This window comes from Suricata suricatta, chromosome 7 (genome assembly GCF_006229205.1).
Source record: "Suricata suricatta isolate VVHF042 chromosome 7, meerkat_22Aug2017_6uvM2_HiC, whole genome shotgun sequence".
Taxonomy (NCBI): Eukaryota; Metazoa; Chordata; class Mammalia; order Carnivora; family Herpestidae; genus Suricata; species Suricata suricatta.
In genome coordinates, this window is record NC_043706.1 from 83,086,922 (window position 1) to 83,102,802 (window position 15,881).

The following is a 15,881-nucleotide window of genomic DNA, read 5'->3' on the forward strand; positions in this document are numbered from 1 at the left end:
CACTTCCTAACTTTTGTTTATTTATAAAATACCCTTACTTTTCCTACTTGATTGTAAATTCTCTGAGGATAGGATTTGAATCTGCTATTTTATGTCTTTCACAACTTCTAGCAGATTACTTTGCAAATAAAAAGATACTTTATGTTTATTGACTATATGATTAAATGAATGATGTATGATGCCTTGCAAACAAAGGCGTATTAACGATACCAGGCAATGTCCTGTTTGACATTCTCTCAAGTACACGTCTTGTAAATCTAGTACTTCTGCTCAGCATAGTAAAAATATAAGTGGATATGTTGCTCACAGCATTAGTCTTCTAATCAATAATTCACCATAAAATATAACTTGACACAAAATTATTCCCTGTTTAAAAAAATAACATGTAAGAAACAACATTCTCAGCTATGGGAGCTATTGCCAATGAACACACATCCTTTTAGGCAGAAATCTAAAATAAAGGAGGAAACTGGAAAATGAAAGCCAAGTCCATTTAAGGCATTGGATTTCTGATGTATTTATTTATTTTTATAGGTTCTTTGATATATCAGTGTATCTCTAAATCAATCTTCTAAAACCCAGTATGCAATGACAAAAATTCTTAAACTATTGTATAATTGCAGAATGACTTTTAAAGAAGCTTGGCTAGAATATATTTAATTGGTATATACAATCTTTTTGAAAAACGTTTGGCAAGAATGTCTAATTGATATTGATACTAGCATTTCTGAGTTTGTACCTAAAAAAGTTAAATGCTATCAAATTGAGTTACATTGTCAATATTAAGATTTCTTATGCTTCATTATTATAGATCAGCTTTGCTCAAGCATTTTAAATATTTGAAAGAAAAACTTTTCCCAATATCTTTGCCCAATTAAGCCTCAGACAGGGGCTCCTGAGGTAAGGACCACATGGTTCTCATCCTCTTTCCTACAGCTTTACCTATTAAAGAATGATTTAAAAAGAAAGCAAGCCATTTGCTCTGCTCTCTAGACACAGAGTTATTCCCTGAGTATTTATATTAACGTTAGGGATAAAGAAGAGGAAAAGGACAGAATGATGTTTAGAAAAGAATTAGGTTAGATAAAAAGTGATCCAACTGGAGAAACTCTTTAGCCTCTTTTGCCTGCCCCCACCCCATTTAGAACTGCTTCTATTAACAGTTTAAATGGTTTTAGGGGCACCTGGATGGCTCATTTGGCTAAGCATCCGACTTCAGCTCAGGTCATGATCTCGTGGTCTGTGAGTTCAGGCCCCACATTGGTCTCTGTGCTGACAGCTTGGAGCTTGCTTTGGAATCTGTGTCCCCCTCCCTCTCTCTCTGCCCCTCCCCTGCTTGTGCTCTGCCTCTTTCTCTCTCTCAAATATAAACATTAAATTTTTTTTTAAAAACCCATTCAAATAGCTTTTGAAGTATTTTAGTTTCAAAGCCTTCTTTAATCCTCAATGTATCAAGGTGAAAATTTGTTCACAACTCACAATTTCCCAACATCTGAAGAGAACCCATCCATTCCCCCATTTGTCTTTTCCTCTAACTTTCCCACCAAATCAAGATCAATCCTCCCTCCCTCCCTTCCTTCCCTCCTTCCTTTTTTCCTGAGTTCCAACAGCTTTACTTCCTTAAAATCTTTCTGAGAAGGTCTCCTGATAACTGTAGTCCTTCACCCTCTTTCTATTAGTTCCCTAAGAACTCCATGGTTCTGGTAGAAAATGTATCATTTATATAGTTATAACACCTCTATTTAAGAAACTCTATTTAGATGTGTTCATGTACCCATAGTTAAATGAGAGACTTCATGAAAATGAGGGCTGAATTTCTCAGTGTATCTTTCCCAACCAAGAATAAGAAAGTGAAAGGATGGTTAAGCGTCTGACTTTGGCTCAGGTCATGATCTCACGGTTTGTGGGTTTGAGCCCTGCATCGGGCTCTGTGCTGACAGCTCAGAGTCTGGAGCCTGCTTCAGATTCTCTCTCTCTCTCAGCCTCTCTCTCTCTCTCTCTCTCTCTCTCTCTCTCTCTGCCCCTCCCACACTTATGCTCTATTTCTCTTTGTCTCAATATTAACTACTGCCACTACTAAAGTCAATCAATTTGAAAAAAAAAAAAAAGAATAAGTACATGAACATTCAGTTTGCTCTCTTACCTCAAATTATATTCACCATTACCAAGCTAAGAGTTAAGCTAGAAGAATCCAGATTTCAGGAGGACAGGAATTCAAATGTTACAGAGTAGATATTCAATACATGTTGACCTAGACTAACTGCCCAATCTCACTGTATAGTTCTATAAAATGAAAAATCACAAGGTTCCGAGATGTTGAAATGACTGTTCGCACTGAATCCAACTCTCGGATGTTACTTTAATTAAGAGATGATGAAATAAGGAGTAACTTTTTTTAAAAAAATAATAAAATATGGTCCATTTTGTTAAGAATTTTCTATGGAGTAAGGCCTATTATGTGGTTAGGTTGGGAATACTTATTTAGTTAAATATTTATATTCATTGATATACATGTTGGTATTAATATTTATATATTTATAAAATAAATATTTATTTAGATATTTAGATTTCTGACCTGATCCCCAAATGAGATAGAGGTTTTATAATGTTGTGCTTAAAGTACTGAAATACTAATAATTTTGTAATCCCTTCAGTTATTTCTTCATTTCATAACATACTAAAAGTCTCACAAAATGGAAGCCAAATAAATATTAATAATGAAAATGACAAATGAAATGATATTGTGATGAAAGTTAAAGGTCTAGAACTATTTCACTATTAAGAGATAGTTAGATGATCACTATAAATGTGATCAAAGCTCACATTTGAAAATCTTTCAAGGGAATCTATTTTCCTCCCATTTCCAAGCCCCCCACTAACTCTTTGAGTATGTTTGTATTCACTTGGAAAGGGCATTTCTTTGGAATTAATCAAATAGGGAATTCAATGTTCCTTCTAGATAATTTTGGCATGTTCCATTGGAAACTTTCTAATAGGAGTTTTCATCCTTCCTGGGAAAAAAACCACATGTTCCAAATCCTCAGTCTCTTCTCTGTTAGTGAAGAACAATATAGCAAAACTGCTACATACTGAATAAATGACAATATATATTCAGCAAGACAGGTTGCTGGAAACCTCATCATTAAAATAGAAGGCAAAAATGTATGGGAATACAATTTAAATGTACTGAATAAAAACTAGCATTAAAAATGCTGTGAAAAACATCAAATAACTAATTGATTTTCTGATTTTGCTAAAGAAACAAATTTCTGAGATGGAAATTAGAAAACATTCATAGCTCCTAATATATTCCAGTAAATCCAGAGATAACGTGTCTCATTTTCTAAGAAAATCAGTGGTACTACTTTTGGGGACAATGAAAAACTCATGTTCAATGCCCAGTTAAACCTTTTGAAATCCATATATTTTGTTCTTTAATGGTTTTCCTATCTATAGAATAACTCAAGTTCTTATCATTACCTTGGCTTTATGTTTCACATCAGATTTTCATTCTGTAAGATGCTGCTGCAATTAACCACTCCATATTCATGTTAGTTCAGTCCTAAAGCTTGAAGGAGCCTGGAGCTCTCTTCTACCACTGATGGTTTTATCTGCACTTCCACATTTGGGCAATGGCTCAACAACGGTCTTAATGACCTAGCAATAGGACTGAATGCTACTGGCTCAGGAGTTTTATTTGCCACCTTGAGTCATCTAAATGGAGATGCCTGCCCAGAAGGCAAGTGTAGCTTTAACTACAGATTTTGGAGTCAACACCATATTTGGGGAGGTTGAAGCCACAAGTAAGGAGGATGTCCCAACAGAAAATATGTAGCACAGGAAGGTCTTAGGACTAATGGGCAGAAACCTCATTAGGTGCCCAATAGAGATTTGAGGAATAGAAGAATGGCCTAGAAACTGACAATGTACTTGATTAGTAATTTCCATTTCAGTTAGAGTAAAAGAGACTGTTGTGATTTCCAAGGAACTCTGCCTCCAGAGCTCTCCAGCAAGTTAGTAAGTGATGACAGTTAGTGAAAGCCCTATCAACAGTTCGTATTTATATCCTTGGGGAGAAACCATCCTCTTTCAGCACATATCACATTCTTATTGAAGTTCACATTAGCGAATAATGAATAAAAGATGTTCTTCACAATCTGGCGGCTGGCTTAATACATTTTGTTAACAAAACACACAGGGACTGCCAAATTAGGAGAGTAGCCTTTCCTAAATCACTCCAAATGTCACGGTGACTACAGCATATTTTCCTTATTTGTAGTGTTGTTTTTTTGTTTGTTTTTTGCTTAAGTTATAAATTCATTCAAGTGCTTGACTCCTATCAAGGCTTTATAATTTATCTTCTAGAAAATCGTTTTTATGTATAGGAATCACTTTCTTATTCACAGACTGAACCAAAATGACAACTACCCAATTCGATTGTCAATACTGCACAGCATCTCTTCTTGGGAAGAAGTACGTACTGAAGAACGACAATCCATACTGCGTTTCCTGTTACGATCGTATTTTCTGTAACTATTGTGAGGAGTGCAAGGAACCAATTGAATCAGACTCCAAGGTAGGTCTCACTTCAGTTCACAGAATTATTGCATGTGAAAAGGCAGACAAACGCTTTGCAATGCCTCGGTTCCTTCAGTTTTGACTATTGATACCACGTTGCTCTATATCTTCAAAGTCACCATCAGTCTCCAGGTACTATGCTCAGCACTATGAAATAGGACATATACTTTAATCCTCACAATGATCTTAGAAGATAGTTTAAGATGCGAAAGATTAAAGAGGTGAAGTTATTTGCCCAAACCTACACAACTAAAACGTTGATTATTTCCAGAATGACAAGAGTATAAACAAATACATACATAATAATTGGAAATGTAAAGTTTCAAAAGCCTCTATCTTCTGACTTCAAATCAACCTCATCCCCATTAAGTCCATTACGCCCTGATACAGTCCATTCCTCTCACAATGCACATCATGGTATCTTTTTCTTTTTCTTTTTTGTCTTTGTTGTGGTGTTGGCATTTTGCTTAATCTCAGACAATAATAGGATATCACAGCCTAAAAATAAAAATCAGTCCATGAAAAGCCTCTGTTGTAGCTTGTGAAAAGAAGGAAGAGGAAATTTGAAGAAATAGGAGAGTTATTTTCCATCTGTCTTTAGTGACCAACTCAGAATGCTGCAGGCTCTAACTCTTAATTACCCCAGAGAGTCTCCTCTCTGTGGGTAATAGTATCAATGACAACTTTCCCTCAAGCTACCAGCACAATCTACTGGCACCAGAGTCCCAGGAGTGTTCAGTTTTGTCTTATAAAATGACCTGTTTTGTCACAAGCACATTTAATTTACTCGTATTTACTGTCTCGAAGGATCTTTGTTACAAAGGCCGACACTGGCATGAAAGATGCTTCCGTTGCGCCAAATGCAATCACTCTCTGGTGGAAAAGCCTTTTGCTGCCAAGGATGAGCGGCTGCTGTGCTCAGAGTGTTATTCTAACGAGTGCTCCTCCAGGTGCTTCCACTGCAAGAAGACCATCATGCCTGGTGAGATCCCAAGGGAGTTCAGGTCTCTAACGGAAGCTGTAACATTTTGAATTATGTCCAAGTATAGGAACGGTATAGTAGCTAAGAAAACCCTATTTTTGAGAAAGACCTCTATCTTGCTCTCTCTTGATTTCACGTATGTATTTTAAAAGTTAAAAGATCATTTTTTCTGTTTTGAACGGGTAAAATACAGCATTCTATGTATTTTCATAAAGCTAATTCATACAGGCATTTTCAACCACAATCTGAGCCATACAGATGAAATCTAAACCAATAACACTAAGTTAAGGGCATTAAGTACCCTGTCCTATGCATAAACAATTGCATCAGGAAGCATAAGCAGTCATAGGAGAAGGGGGCCAACCATCATTTTGTAGCAAGAGAAAATATAATTTGAGGGTCAGTCATCTTTATTCCTTTTAGGGAAGACAAGGATTCATGTTCATCATTATACTTTCAGGCAAGCACTTTCACTGGTTTGAAGGCTCTGCTAATTCCCTATGGACACCAGCATAACAACACAGTTCTCTCTCATTTTCTTATTATGAATTCAAAAGTGTTTCTACAAGATCATAACTGCTCAACATCAATCTTCAGAGTTTGTGCCCCAGGCATTCCTAATATCCCAGTACTGATAATTATGGCCCAATCTATCTAAACCACATGCAGCCTTTCAGAGTCTCCACTAGTTGTACTTTCAAATCGCAAAATTGTAGCTTACACAGCATAAGATTTTCAGTAAAAGATTCGCCATCATCATGGCTGAACCCTACCGTTTTTTTTTTTTTCTTTTTCAGATAAATGCTTTAGAAACCAACAAAACACTATTTTTCTATAAGGACAGTTAGCTTATCATCTTAATGTTAAAATATATATTCTTAGCAATTTGACATATCTTTACTTTGAAAATTGATGTTTCATTTGTACTAACAGTTCTTATTTTGGCAGCACAGGTTCCCGCAAAATGGAATTTAAGGGAAACTACTGGCATGAAACCTGCTTTGTGTGTGAGCATTGCCGACAGCCAATAGGAACTAAACCTTTGATTTCCAAAGAGAGTGCCAACTATTGTGTGCCATGTTTTGAGAAGGAATTTGCTCATTACTGCAGCTTTTGTAAGAAGGTAATTATCTACAGAAGATGAAGCTTGTGGAACCTTCCAGACTACTGCTTTTTAACTCCACTCTATATTTTGAATGAACTGATCCTATCATGTTATGTCCATCTTTACATTCATGTGAGTTTTAAACTCCAGCATGTCCAGAAGCACACTATCACAGTGAAGATGGCCACTTATTTTTACCATCATAAAATTCCACCCCGAACATGACTTTAGTTCCAAAAGCTGTAGATATTCCAGTTCCACTTGCTGCTGTTACATAAGGTTTCATGTATTCTGGTAGAGGACACACATTTCTTGTTGAATACAAGATATTTCCTAGAAAATAATTTTTGATCCATTTCACTTCGGAGAAATATGAATTTGTCTCACAGTCACTAAGGGAACCAACTTAAACAGAATTTTTAACTTCTCACATTATGTCCCAGCAACACAAACGTCTCCTTGACTGGAAGCTTTTATATTTCTAAAGCGTAGATAGGTAGACTCAAGAGAGGGACAAGACCACTAGGGAAATTCATTAGACATTAAGGCAGAGAGAGGACTAAGGGTAGCAAGAAGTTTCCTTCCCGTTCAGTTCCATATCGTGTCCTTTACAGCCTTTTGACTTGGATACCCATTCAAAACATACCTTCCAGTAAGAAAAAAAGTCATGCTTTTCAAGTAAACTTTGTCCAATTTTTTATCCGTTGAGCTTTTAGTGAAAAAGTCACTCCTCTCTATCATCTTGATAAAACCTGTCTGTATTTCATAAAGTAGATATTGATGTACTTGAAGAAACCCATGAGACGTCATAAGTTTGAAACCACACTATAAATTGTGATGAGCATGCAGCGCTGTCTAAACCTTTTTAATCTATGAGCTGCTTTGGCAGATTTCAAGATTATTTGTGTAATTGCATCTGGACAGCTAGAAGTCTCACTACCTCTTTCTATGGGAACACATGCACACAGTAATTTTCTACATATGTTTAAATACTAGTACTGCATTTGCAGAGGCATCAGTAAACTCCTAAATTATAATCATTGGATTACACTATGATGATGGCTGAAATTACAACTGATAGTAACATAATGTGAAATTATCTTATACCCAAAGACTTTCTATACTCTATCAGAAACACTGACTTAAAAAATGACTTTAGAAGCAATCCTCAGACACTATGACCCTGCAATATATGAAGCTCAGAAGACTCACCAGAGTCAATGGAATGCATTTTAGAAACAGATGCTGGAAATAAAATGGTAGATTGATCTCACTGTTTTGAGGGACAACAAGTTGGCTATGTTCAGGTTATGTTTCTTAAGCCAAATTACTAATGCAACCTGTAAGAATTATCTCAAAATCATTTATTGGGCATACAATATAAACTTTCTTTCAATGCTGTAAAGATCCAACTGGTAAATTTCTCCAGTACATCAGTGCTAAGAACCAATAGAGGCCAAAACACTGGCATTTCCCAGGTTATAGGAGCCTGTCCTATACTTAGGACATAATCTGAAGTCATGAAAACTTTGTAAAATATTTATATTGGGTAGTAGACAGATCACGACATGCCAGATTATTTTCTGTTTAATTTTTAAAACCACAAGTCATTTAAGGAAAGCTGGATATAAATGTTTCTGATCGAAATGACCCAAGCTGGAGAAAAAAAAAAAATTTGCTTCAACTCAAACCAAAGACCAAATATAAAACAAAAAAAATAAGCAAAAAATACTTGACAACCAGGCCCTTAGAACTTTTTCCACAGATTTTATTTTGTGAAACTCAAACTTACTTTCTACCAAAAACAAGTAACCTCAAACTACAAGTGCTTTGAATTCAAACTCCCCGAGCTGCCAACAGAGTGTCCTGTGATTCATTGGCTCATCTATTGAGCACAAAACCAATATTCTGTCCACTTTGTCACACAGAAAGGAAACCTGTTCCAAATCCTGGGATCAATCAGTGGTAAACACCAAGCCTAGATGTTAGATTTCATCTTAGCCTTGCCTGCCTCTTCAAAAGGAACATAATCACAAGCAAACTATTTTTAATATTCCAGAGTTTCTTCTTCCTAATTAAATAGTCTTTGGTCTATATATCATGTTTTATTTTGCTATGAATACATTTTTCAAGTTTTGAATCTTTTAAGCATTGCCTGCTAATAATTTGACTGAACAAATGAAAGGAATCTTCAATTCTGCTGTGCCTGCAGTAAGGCATTTGTAATCAGTAGGAGGTATTTTAAATTGCTTCAGTTCACACACACTATTATGTTTCCCATTTACTTATTTAGAATAGTATATGTTTTTTTCCCTTTAGGAAAAATAACTTTTCTATTATATCTTTAATTTTAAGAGATTTGTTGTAAGATTTAAAAATCTCTTTAGAATAGTCTTTTCAAAAGCATGTATCATAGACAACATTTAAAAATTTTTTCAGCAATGAGATGGCTTAACATAGCCTCCACATTTTCTGTCTAGTGAATTTGAATACAGTGATCACAGGAATCACCTCAGATACCACATGAGCACATTCCAGTTTCCACAGCTATTCCAGTAGCTGAACAGCCATGGATTTGAAAGATGCTAGGACTTCAAAATTGCTATCCAAGAAAAACTGTCCAATATTTACCTATCTGATTCTGAATAAAGATGTCTAAGCCTTTTAAAAAATACTATCCATGGATTAAAAAGGTTTATATAAACCAATTTAATCCATGGAGATATATATATATATATATATATATATATATGTGTGTGTGTGTGTGTGTGTGTGTTTTATGTACAAATATGTATATGTATATATGTATGCTATATCCATGGAGATATACATACATGCATATATGTATATGTGTGTGTGTGTGTGTGTGTTATGGAGGGATAATAAGCTTCTCTGACAAAACCCTAGCACATCACGCATTAAGGTTCAACATACAAGCTATGTTCATTACTTAGAGTTCTAAAGCTGAAAACCCACTCAGTTGCCACAGCACCCCATTTGTGCTAGAGACAATACTGGAACTGCTATCCAAATGTTTTTCCCTTTGGTGTTTGCTCATTCCTTAGCAAAGACTTACCAACTGTCATTAGCGGAAAGTAATCCTGTCTCAATATTGTATTACTGGTTAACTACACAGGCTATGGAGTCAGTTTGCATAGGTCTGCATGCTAGTTCTGTGTGCCCCAGCAAATGACCTGACCATTCTGGCCCTCAATAATTCCCACGTTTTAAAGGGGAAAAAATAATAGTCTTGGTTATGTTGGAATGTTAGGAACATAAGTAAAGGTCATTCCTTAGCACAGGACTGAGGACTGAAAACACACTCTAGAAATATTAATCGTTATTTAGTGGATGATGGTACTTATGTACAATAGTTAGGGTTGCTACTTCTGAAAGAAATGTTTCATGGAAAAGTAGTTTTTTTTCAATATCCTTTAAAGTGAAACATGGAAGTAAGAACATGGTATAGAAAATATCTTTGTTCTAATGGTAGATCTTTGAAGACCAACAGGAAAGTTAAAGATATGAAAAGGAATCAAGGCTCTACTTCTTTTTCATTTTCCTCAGGCTGTTATGGCCCTACTTCTTTTCTATTCCACGATAGGAGGGAAATTAAGGTATTTCTTGCCAGTTCTACTTAATCCTTATAGCCTTTTGTTTCTCATATTGATTCAAAAAAAAAATCACAGGGAAAGGACATCCTAACACAAGGGGACATAGTAGCCCAAAGCACCACTTGTGGACACAGAAAAGGATCTGACAGGTATGAACTGTCATAACCTCCATGGTCACTGCCTTTGTGGTCCTTTGGCAGGTGATAACTTCAGGTGCGATAACGTTTCGTGACCAGCCATGGCATAAAGAGTGCTTTCTGTGCAGTGGCTGTAGGAAAGAGCTCTGTGAAGAAGAGTTTATGTCCAAAGATGATTATCCATTCTGTGTGGACTGCTACAACCATCTTTATGCCAAAAAGTGTGCAGCCTGCACAAAACCCATTACTGGTGAGTTTTTCAGTTTAATACTGTCCTATAATGGGACAGCTGTGGCTATGTAGATGCTGTATAGTTAATTTAGGAAAGGCAAGTATATATATATAATCTTTCTCTTATGTCTCTTTTTGAAATACACATACATGGGTACCCACATATAAAACATAAACAGTACACAGATCCCTCAAGGCAAATGTATAGTGTAATTAAGGTAGCCATGTTCTGTAGAGGGTAATTAATACTAAACCTAATGGAGAGGCCCTGGGTGGCTCAGTCAGTTAAGCATCTGACTTCGGCTCAGATCATGATATCATGGTTAGTGACTTCAAGCCTCAGTTAGTGAGTTCAAACCCCCCATCAGGTTCTCTGCTGTCAGCACAGAGCCTGCTTTGGATCTTCTGTTTCCCTCTCTCTGCCTCTCTCTTGCTCACTCTCTCTCCCTCAAAACTAAATAAATATTCTGAAAATAAGTAAATCTAATGATAATGACTTTAAGTAAAGTAATAGTTCAGGGAAAGAGAACAGATGAACTGAGAGGTCAGAGAAGAACTTCACAAGGAAGCCTGACATTTAAAGATTTGAGTGCCAAGAAGGGATACTGATAAATACAAAGCTGGCTTAATTCCAAATAAGAGCAAAGGCGCCCTAAAACAGAAAAGGTTTTAATTAAACGCAAGGATTGTACACATCTGAAGCTGTAATCATTAGGGTAGCCAAGGTCAGGAATTAATTAAACTTCATTTTAAGATGCTTCTAACAAGTGTATCATTGTTTTCTCTCTATTCACTTGCGATACGTTTTAATTATGAATAGATGAAATAAAACAAGATAGCATTCTGTTGAAAGAACAAAATACATGTGACAAGATTTGAAAATATCACAAATGATAAATTGATCTAATTACATAGATTTTTCAAGGCAAAATAATGCATTATATTTTCCTCAGAGATACTTCTGAAGAATGCTAATCCTACAGTTAAAAAATTGAAGTTGGTAGAACCTGAGAAACCCAGCAGCTTTTCTTTTTCTTAATTTTTATTTATTTTTTTATAATAGTTTATTGTCAAATTAGTTTCCATATAACACCCAGTGCTTCTCCCCACAAGTGCCCCCCACCATGACCATCCCCCCTCCCCCCTCCCCCCTCCCCCCTCCCCCTTCAGTCCATGGTTCATCTCCAGTATTCAGTAGTCTCCCTTGATCTGTGTCCCTCACTCTTCCCTGCTCTCTTTCCCCCTTCCTCTCCCCATGGTCCCCTGCCAGGTCTCTCCTGTTAGACCTATGAATGCAAACATATGGTATCTATCCTTCTCTGCCTGACTTATTTCGCTTAGCATGACACCCTCAAGGTCCATACACTTTCCTACAAATGGCCATATATCATTCTTTCTCATTGCCATATAGTACTCCATTGTGTATATATACCACATCTTCTTGATCCATTCATCAGTTGATGGACATTTAGGCTCTTTCCATGATTTGGCTATTGTAGAAAGTGCCACTATGAACATTGGGGTCCATGTGCTCCTATGCATCAGCACTTCTTTATCCCCTGGGTAAATCCCTAGCAGTGCTATTACTGGGTCATAGGGGAGTTCTATGGCTAGTTTGTTGAGGAACCTCCACACTGTTTTCCAGAGCGGCTGCACCAGTTTACATTGCCACCAACAGTGTAGGAGGGTGCCCGTCTCTCCACACCCTCGCCAGCAGCTTTTCTTTTAGGCAATTTACAGTCACCTAATAATGTGGCAGAACTGTACTCCTATTCCCCGTCCCCAGTATACTTAGATCATATTTCATTGCTTTTAGTTCAGTTTATGTAACACCGAATCAAAGATCATTTTATCCTTCTCCTCCTCCTCCATCTTCAAATATATCACAAAATAAAAGTTGACTCTTCTCACATTTTCAAAGAAAGAAAAGAGTTTCACTGCAAACCCAGTTGGCAGGTTTGCACTGACATGCAAGGGGAAGGAGAGCGTTACCCGGACAAACAGACAAGGTCCCGTTTGCCTGCACAAGGCACCATGTTTTTCAGAATCTCACCCTGTCCATGGCTACATCTGGCTGGCAGGTGTGTTTTCTTTGGCCTGAACATGTTTGGAAACAACTAATGTAAAACTCCTCTCTGCACTCAAAAGTGAATGAAGAGCCTGCCAGGGATGAGCAGACTGCCCTCGCATTCCCTGTGATAGGTCTCTGTCATAGGCTCAGCGGCCGCCCCATTGCTCTGTTCCTGACACCTTGGCCTCAGCACTCAGCAATGTCACCTTCCCAGCCCTTGCACTGGATTGGATTGGCAATCCCAGACTACCGGGCTCCAAAGCTTGGGCTCCTAACCGCTCTGCTCTCCTGCCTCTACGCATCTGCCAACCCCTTAGTCAAGAGACTCAGCCACTGTCTCCACCAGTTTTAGTTAGAAAATGGAGCTTCCAGAAATGCCTCAGTACCGAAAGGTCAAAAATCTCCCTAGTAGAATCTGCAACTACTGACAAATGGATGCATTTGATGTATTTCTTGACACTTTTCTTGAACTATCCACAAAAAAAGAAGGGGCTTCCATGAGGAAATGAGAAAATTAAACAACTCAAAATGGGTTGAAAAATTTCCTGGGTACTCAGTGGCTATTACTCATCTGCAAAGAGCTTACATGAGCCCTGAACTTGAGTTTCAATTCTGATTCATCACAGATTCATGTATCTAAGTGGTTTTTTTCTGTTGGGTTGTTTCATGTCAATCTCCATGCCCAGCTCTTTGAGGCTCAGACAGAAAAACCACATTGTTCTGCATGTAACATAAGGATGATCAGGAACCACAGATTTGACCCAAAAGTAATCCAAATACAAGATTATTTATTTAATTTAGAATAATCAGTCTTTTGATAATTATCTTAATCATAAACTTTGCAGTAAGTAGTGTTCTTTAAAATTGAGATATTTGAATTAATGTACCACAGGGAGTTCTTATACTGCCATATATTTATCTATTAGAAGTTGCACATTCATGCAAGCAATGTGTCAACCTAAGAAACTATATTAGATTGTTTCAAAATAGTTTTTTATATCAACTAAGTCTATCTGTGAGTCTCTTGGTGTGATTTTTTTTAATTCATTCAGAATAAATTCAATTCATTTGAACAAACCCGAGGTATAACTACAGTTGTTGGTTTTTTTTCTCGCCCTCCAGGATAGTATTAACCTTTCAAAGTATCTGAGATAAGTGAAGAGGCTTGATGTCGTGGAAAGTGCTCTGGACTAGGGAGCAAAAGACTTGGTCTTGTCTCTGGCCCTGACTACTGTGTGGCCATGAGCAAATAACTCACCACAGAGGTTCTCATTTGCCTCACTTGCAGATGAGTTGAAGAGATCACATCTTACCTTTCTTCCATTTCTGTTTATTTTGAGTAAAAGGAGTTTCAAATGTTATTTCTTCAGAAAAGAATGCTAATGTTCCTGGATATGGTCTTTTCAATAGATAAATTTAGACTTAATTTGGTGAAGTTAAGAGCATAGGCTCCAAAGCAAGATGGCCTAAAATTGAATCCCAGATCTGCAACATACCAGCTGGCTGATTTGGGCAAGTGGTTAAACCTCTCTGTTCATCAATCTCTCTCTGCCAAGTAGGGTTGATGATAATATCTATTCATGAAGGTAAGGTCAGAGCTGTGAAGCAATGTATGTAAAGGGCTTAGAATAGTGACTGACTTGTTTTCAAGTGCTCAACAAATGCTAGCTCTTATTCTACTAAATTTTCAGTAATAAATGAAGCCAGAGACCTGTTTCCGGGGGAACAAACTTACTGCAAATGACCTTCATGTCCTGAGGGAGTAAATGCATCCAAAATTGAAACATTTTATAAACATCTCACATGCTGAGTCAGGCCTTTCTTAAATTCCTACTACCATATGCTTCTATTTCTCTCTTCCTTGTAAAATTCTAGGAGAATTATTTTTACATTTACCACTTGTACAGGCTTACTAATAAAACCAAGAAAAACTCATGAGCATCAAACTCATAAAACTAATTATTACATCAAGATATGTAATAATTAGTTTTATGAGTAGAGATGATTCATGCATATATAGAACATGATTCTTGCAGTTAGCTTATTAATGTTTTGAATAACATTCAGGGAATTAATTGGTTCATTACTGATTTACTCTTACTAGCAAGTAATGATGATAGCATCATAAATAAGCAAGCAATAAATTTAATCAAGGAAAGTAGAGAAATTTGATGTACACTTATTTATGAACTAGTAAGTTATATGTAAAGACATCAACTAATACTTCTAGTATGGAAATAAAAGTTCATTATCATATTTAAGGACAGTTTATCTGAAATAGAATCCTTCTTCTTTTTGGCTTCCCCAAATGGAATGTTTGAAAATTGTATGTGAATCAACACACGAACTATTTTAGCCTCAATCTATGGGTAAGGAGCAAATCACAGGAAGTTTATAGCACTATGATCACTTGGAAAAAACTTGACAAATAAAGGCCCAAGACATCCCAACCCCTTCCCAATCCTTACAACTTGTCTCCTTTTCAACTCTTCAAAATCAGTTCCTTAAACTATAACCTGAATCCATATTAGGGATATAGAAAGAGATTCTCACTGAGACTCAAATTCTTCTACCTTTCGTAGAAATGTTACAGCTCAAGCGAAGCCCAGGTTGAAGTGGTGGAGGCTGATAAGGGTTTTCTTAGAGACTAATCATTGGATGGCATGGCCTCAGTGGCCAGAGTGATCAGATTCACAGATCTGTGTTGCAAGCCTGGGCTGAAGTCTCTTGGCAAGGTAGTAAGTTTGTCATGTTAGCAACGACAGTCTGGAGTCTGGCGCCTTAGCCCACTCAGCCATCCTGACACCGCAAGCAAGGACAGTCTGAATGACGGTCTGGATGAAATTTTCCATTTGGGGCTTTTGGAAAATTGTGTCCCACACCACAATATGACCATGGAACTTTATCTTCAGCAAAACTAAGCATAGAAATAGAGGAAACAGAATTAAAAGTCACTAAAACATCAAACACGAGGCTAGGAGGTATACATTTAGTCTATTTTATATTAATTTTTGCTTCTAAGAAAACGAGGTCATGGGGAGAGAAAGAAGATACTCATACTTAGGTGTGAATCAAAATCCATCCCCTCTTCCCATGACATTCTACTGTATTTCCTTGTCTGTCTTGGGCAATCTTTATCTGTTTCCAAAAATACCTGCTTTGT

General features: G+C 36.9%; 1 protein-coding gene across 3 annotated transcripts in view; it reads left to right on the forward strand.

Moving 5' to 3' along the window:
* Nucleotides 1-15,881, forward strand: part of FHL5 (four and a half LIM domains 5) — a 39,565-nt gene that overhangs the window by 23,191 nt on the left and 493 nt on the right. For 2 of the 3 annotated variants that reach the window (XM_029944778.1, XM_029944777.1), the window contains 4 exons: nt 4,407-4,576; nt 5,386-5,560; nt 6,514-6,683; nt 10,480-10,666. In XM_029944778.1, the coding sequence (XP_029800638.1) occupies nt 4,418-4,576; nt 5,386-5,560; nt 6,514-6,683; nt 10,480-10,666 (691 nt within the window). In that variant the 5' untranslated portion in view covers nt 4,407-4,417. Of the gene's footprint in view, nt 1-4,406; nt 4,577-5,385; nt 5,561-6,508; nt 6,684-10,479; nt 10,667-15,881 lie in introns of those variants that run through there. The other variant, XM_029944779.1, reaches the window with a different exon arrangement.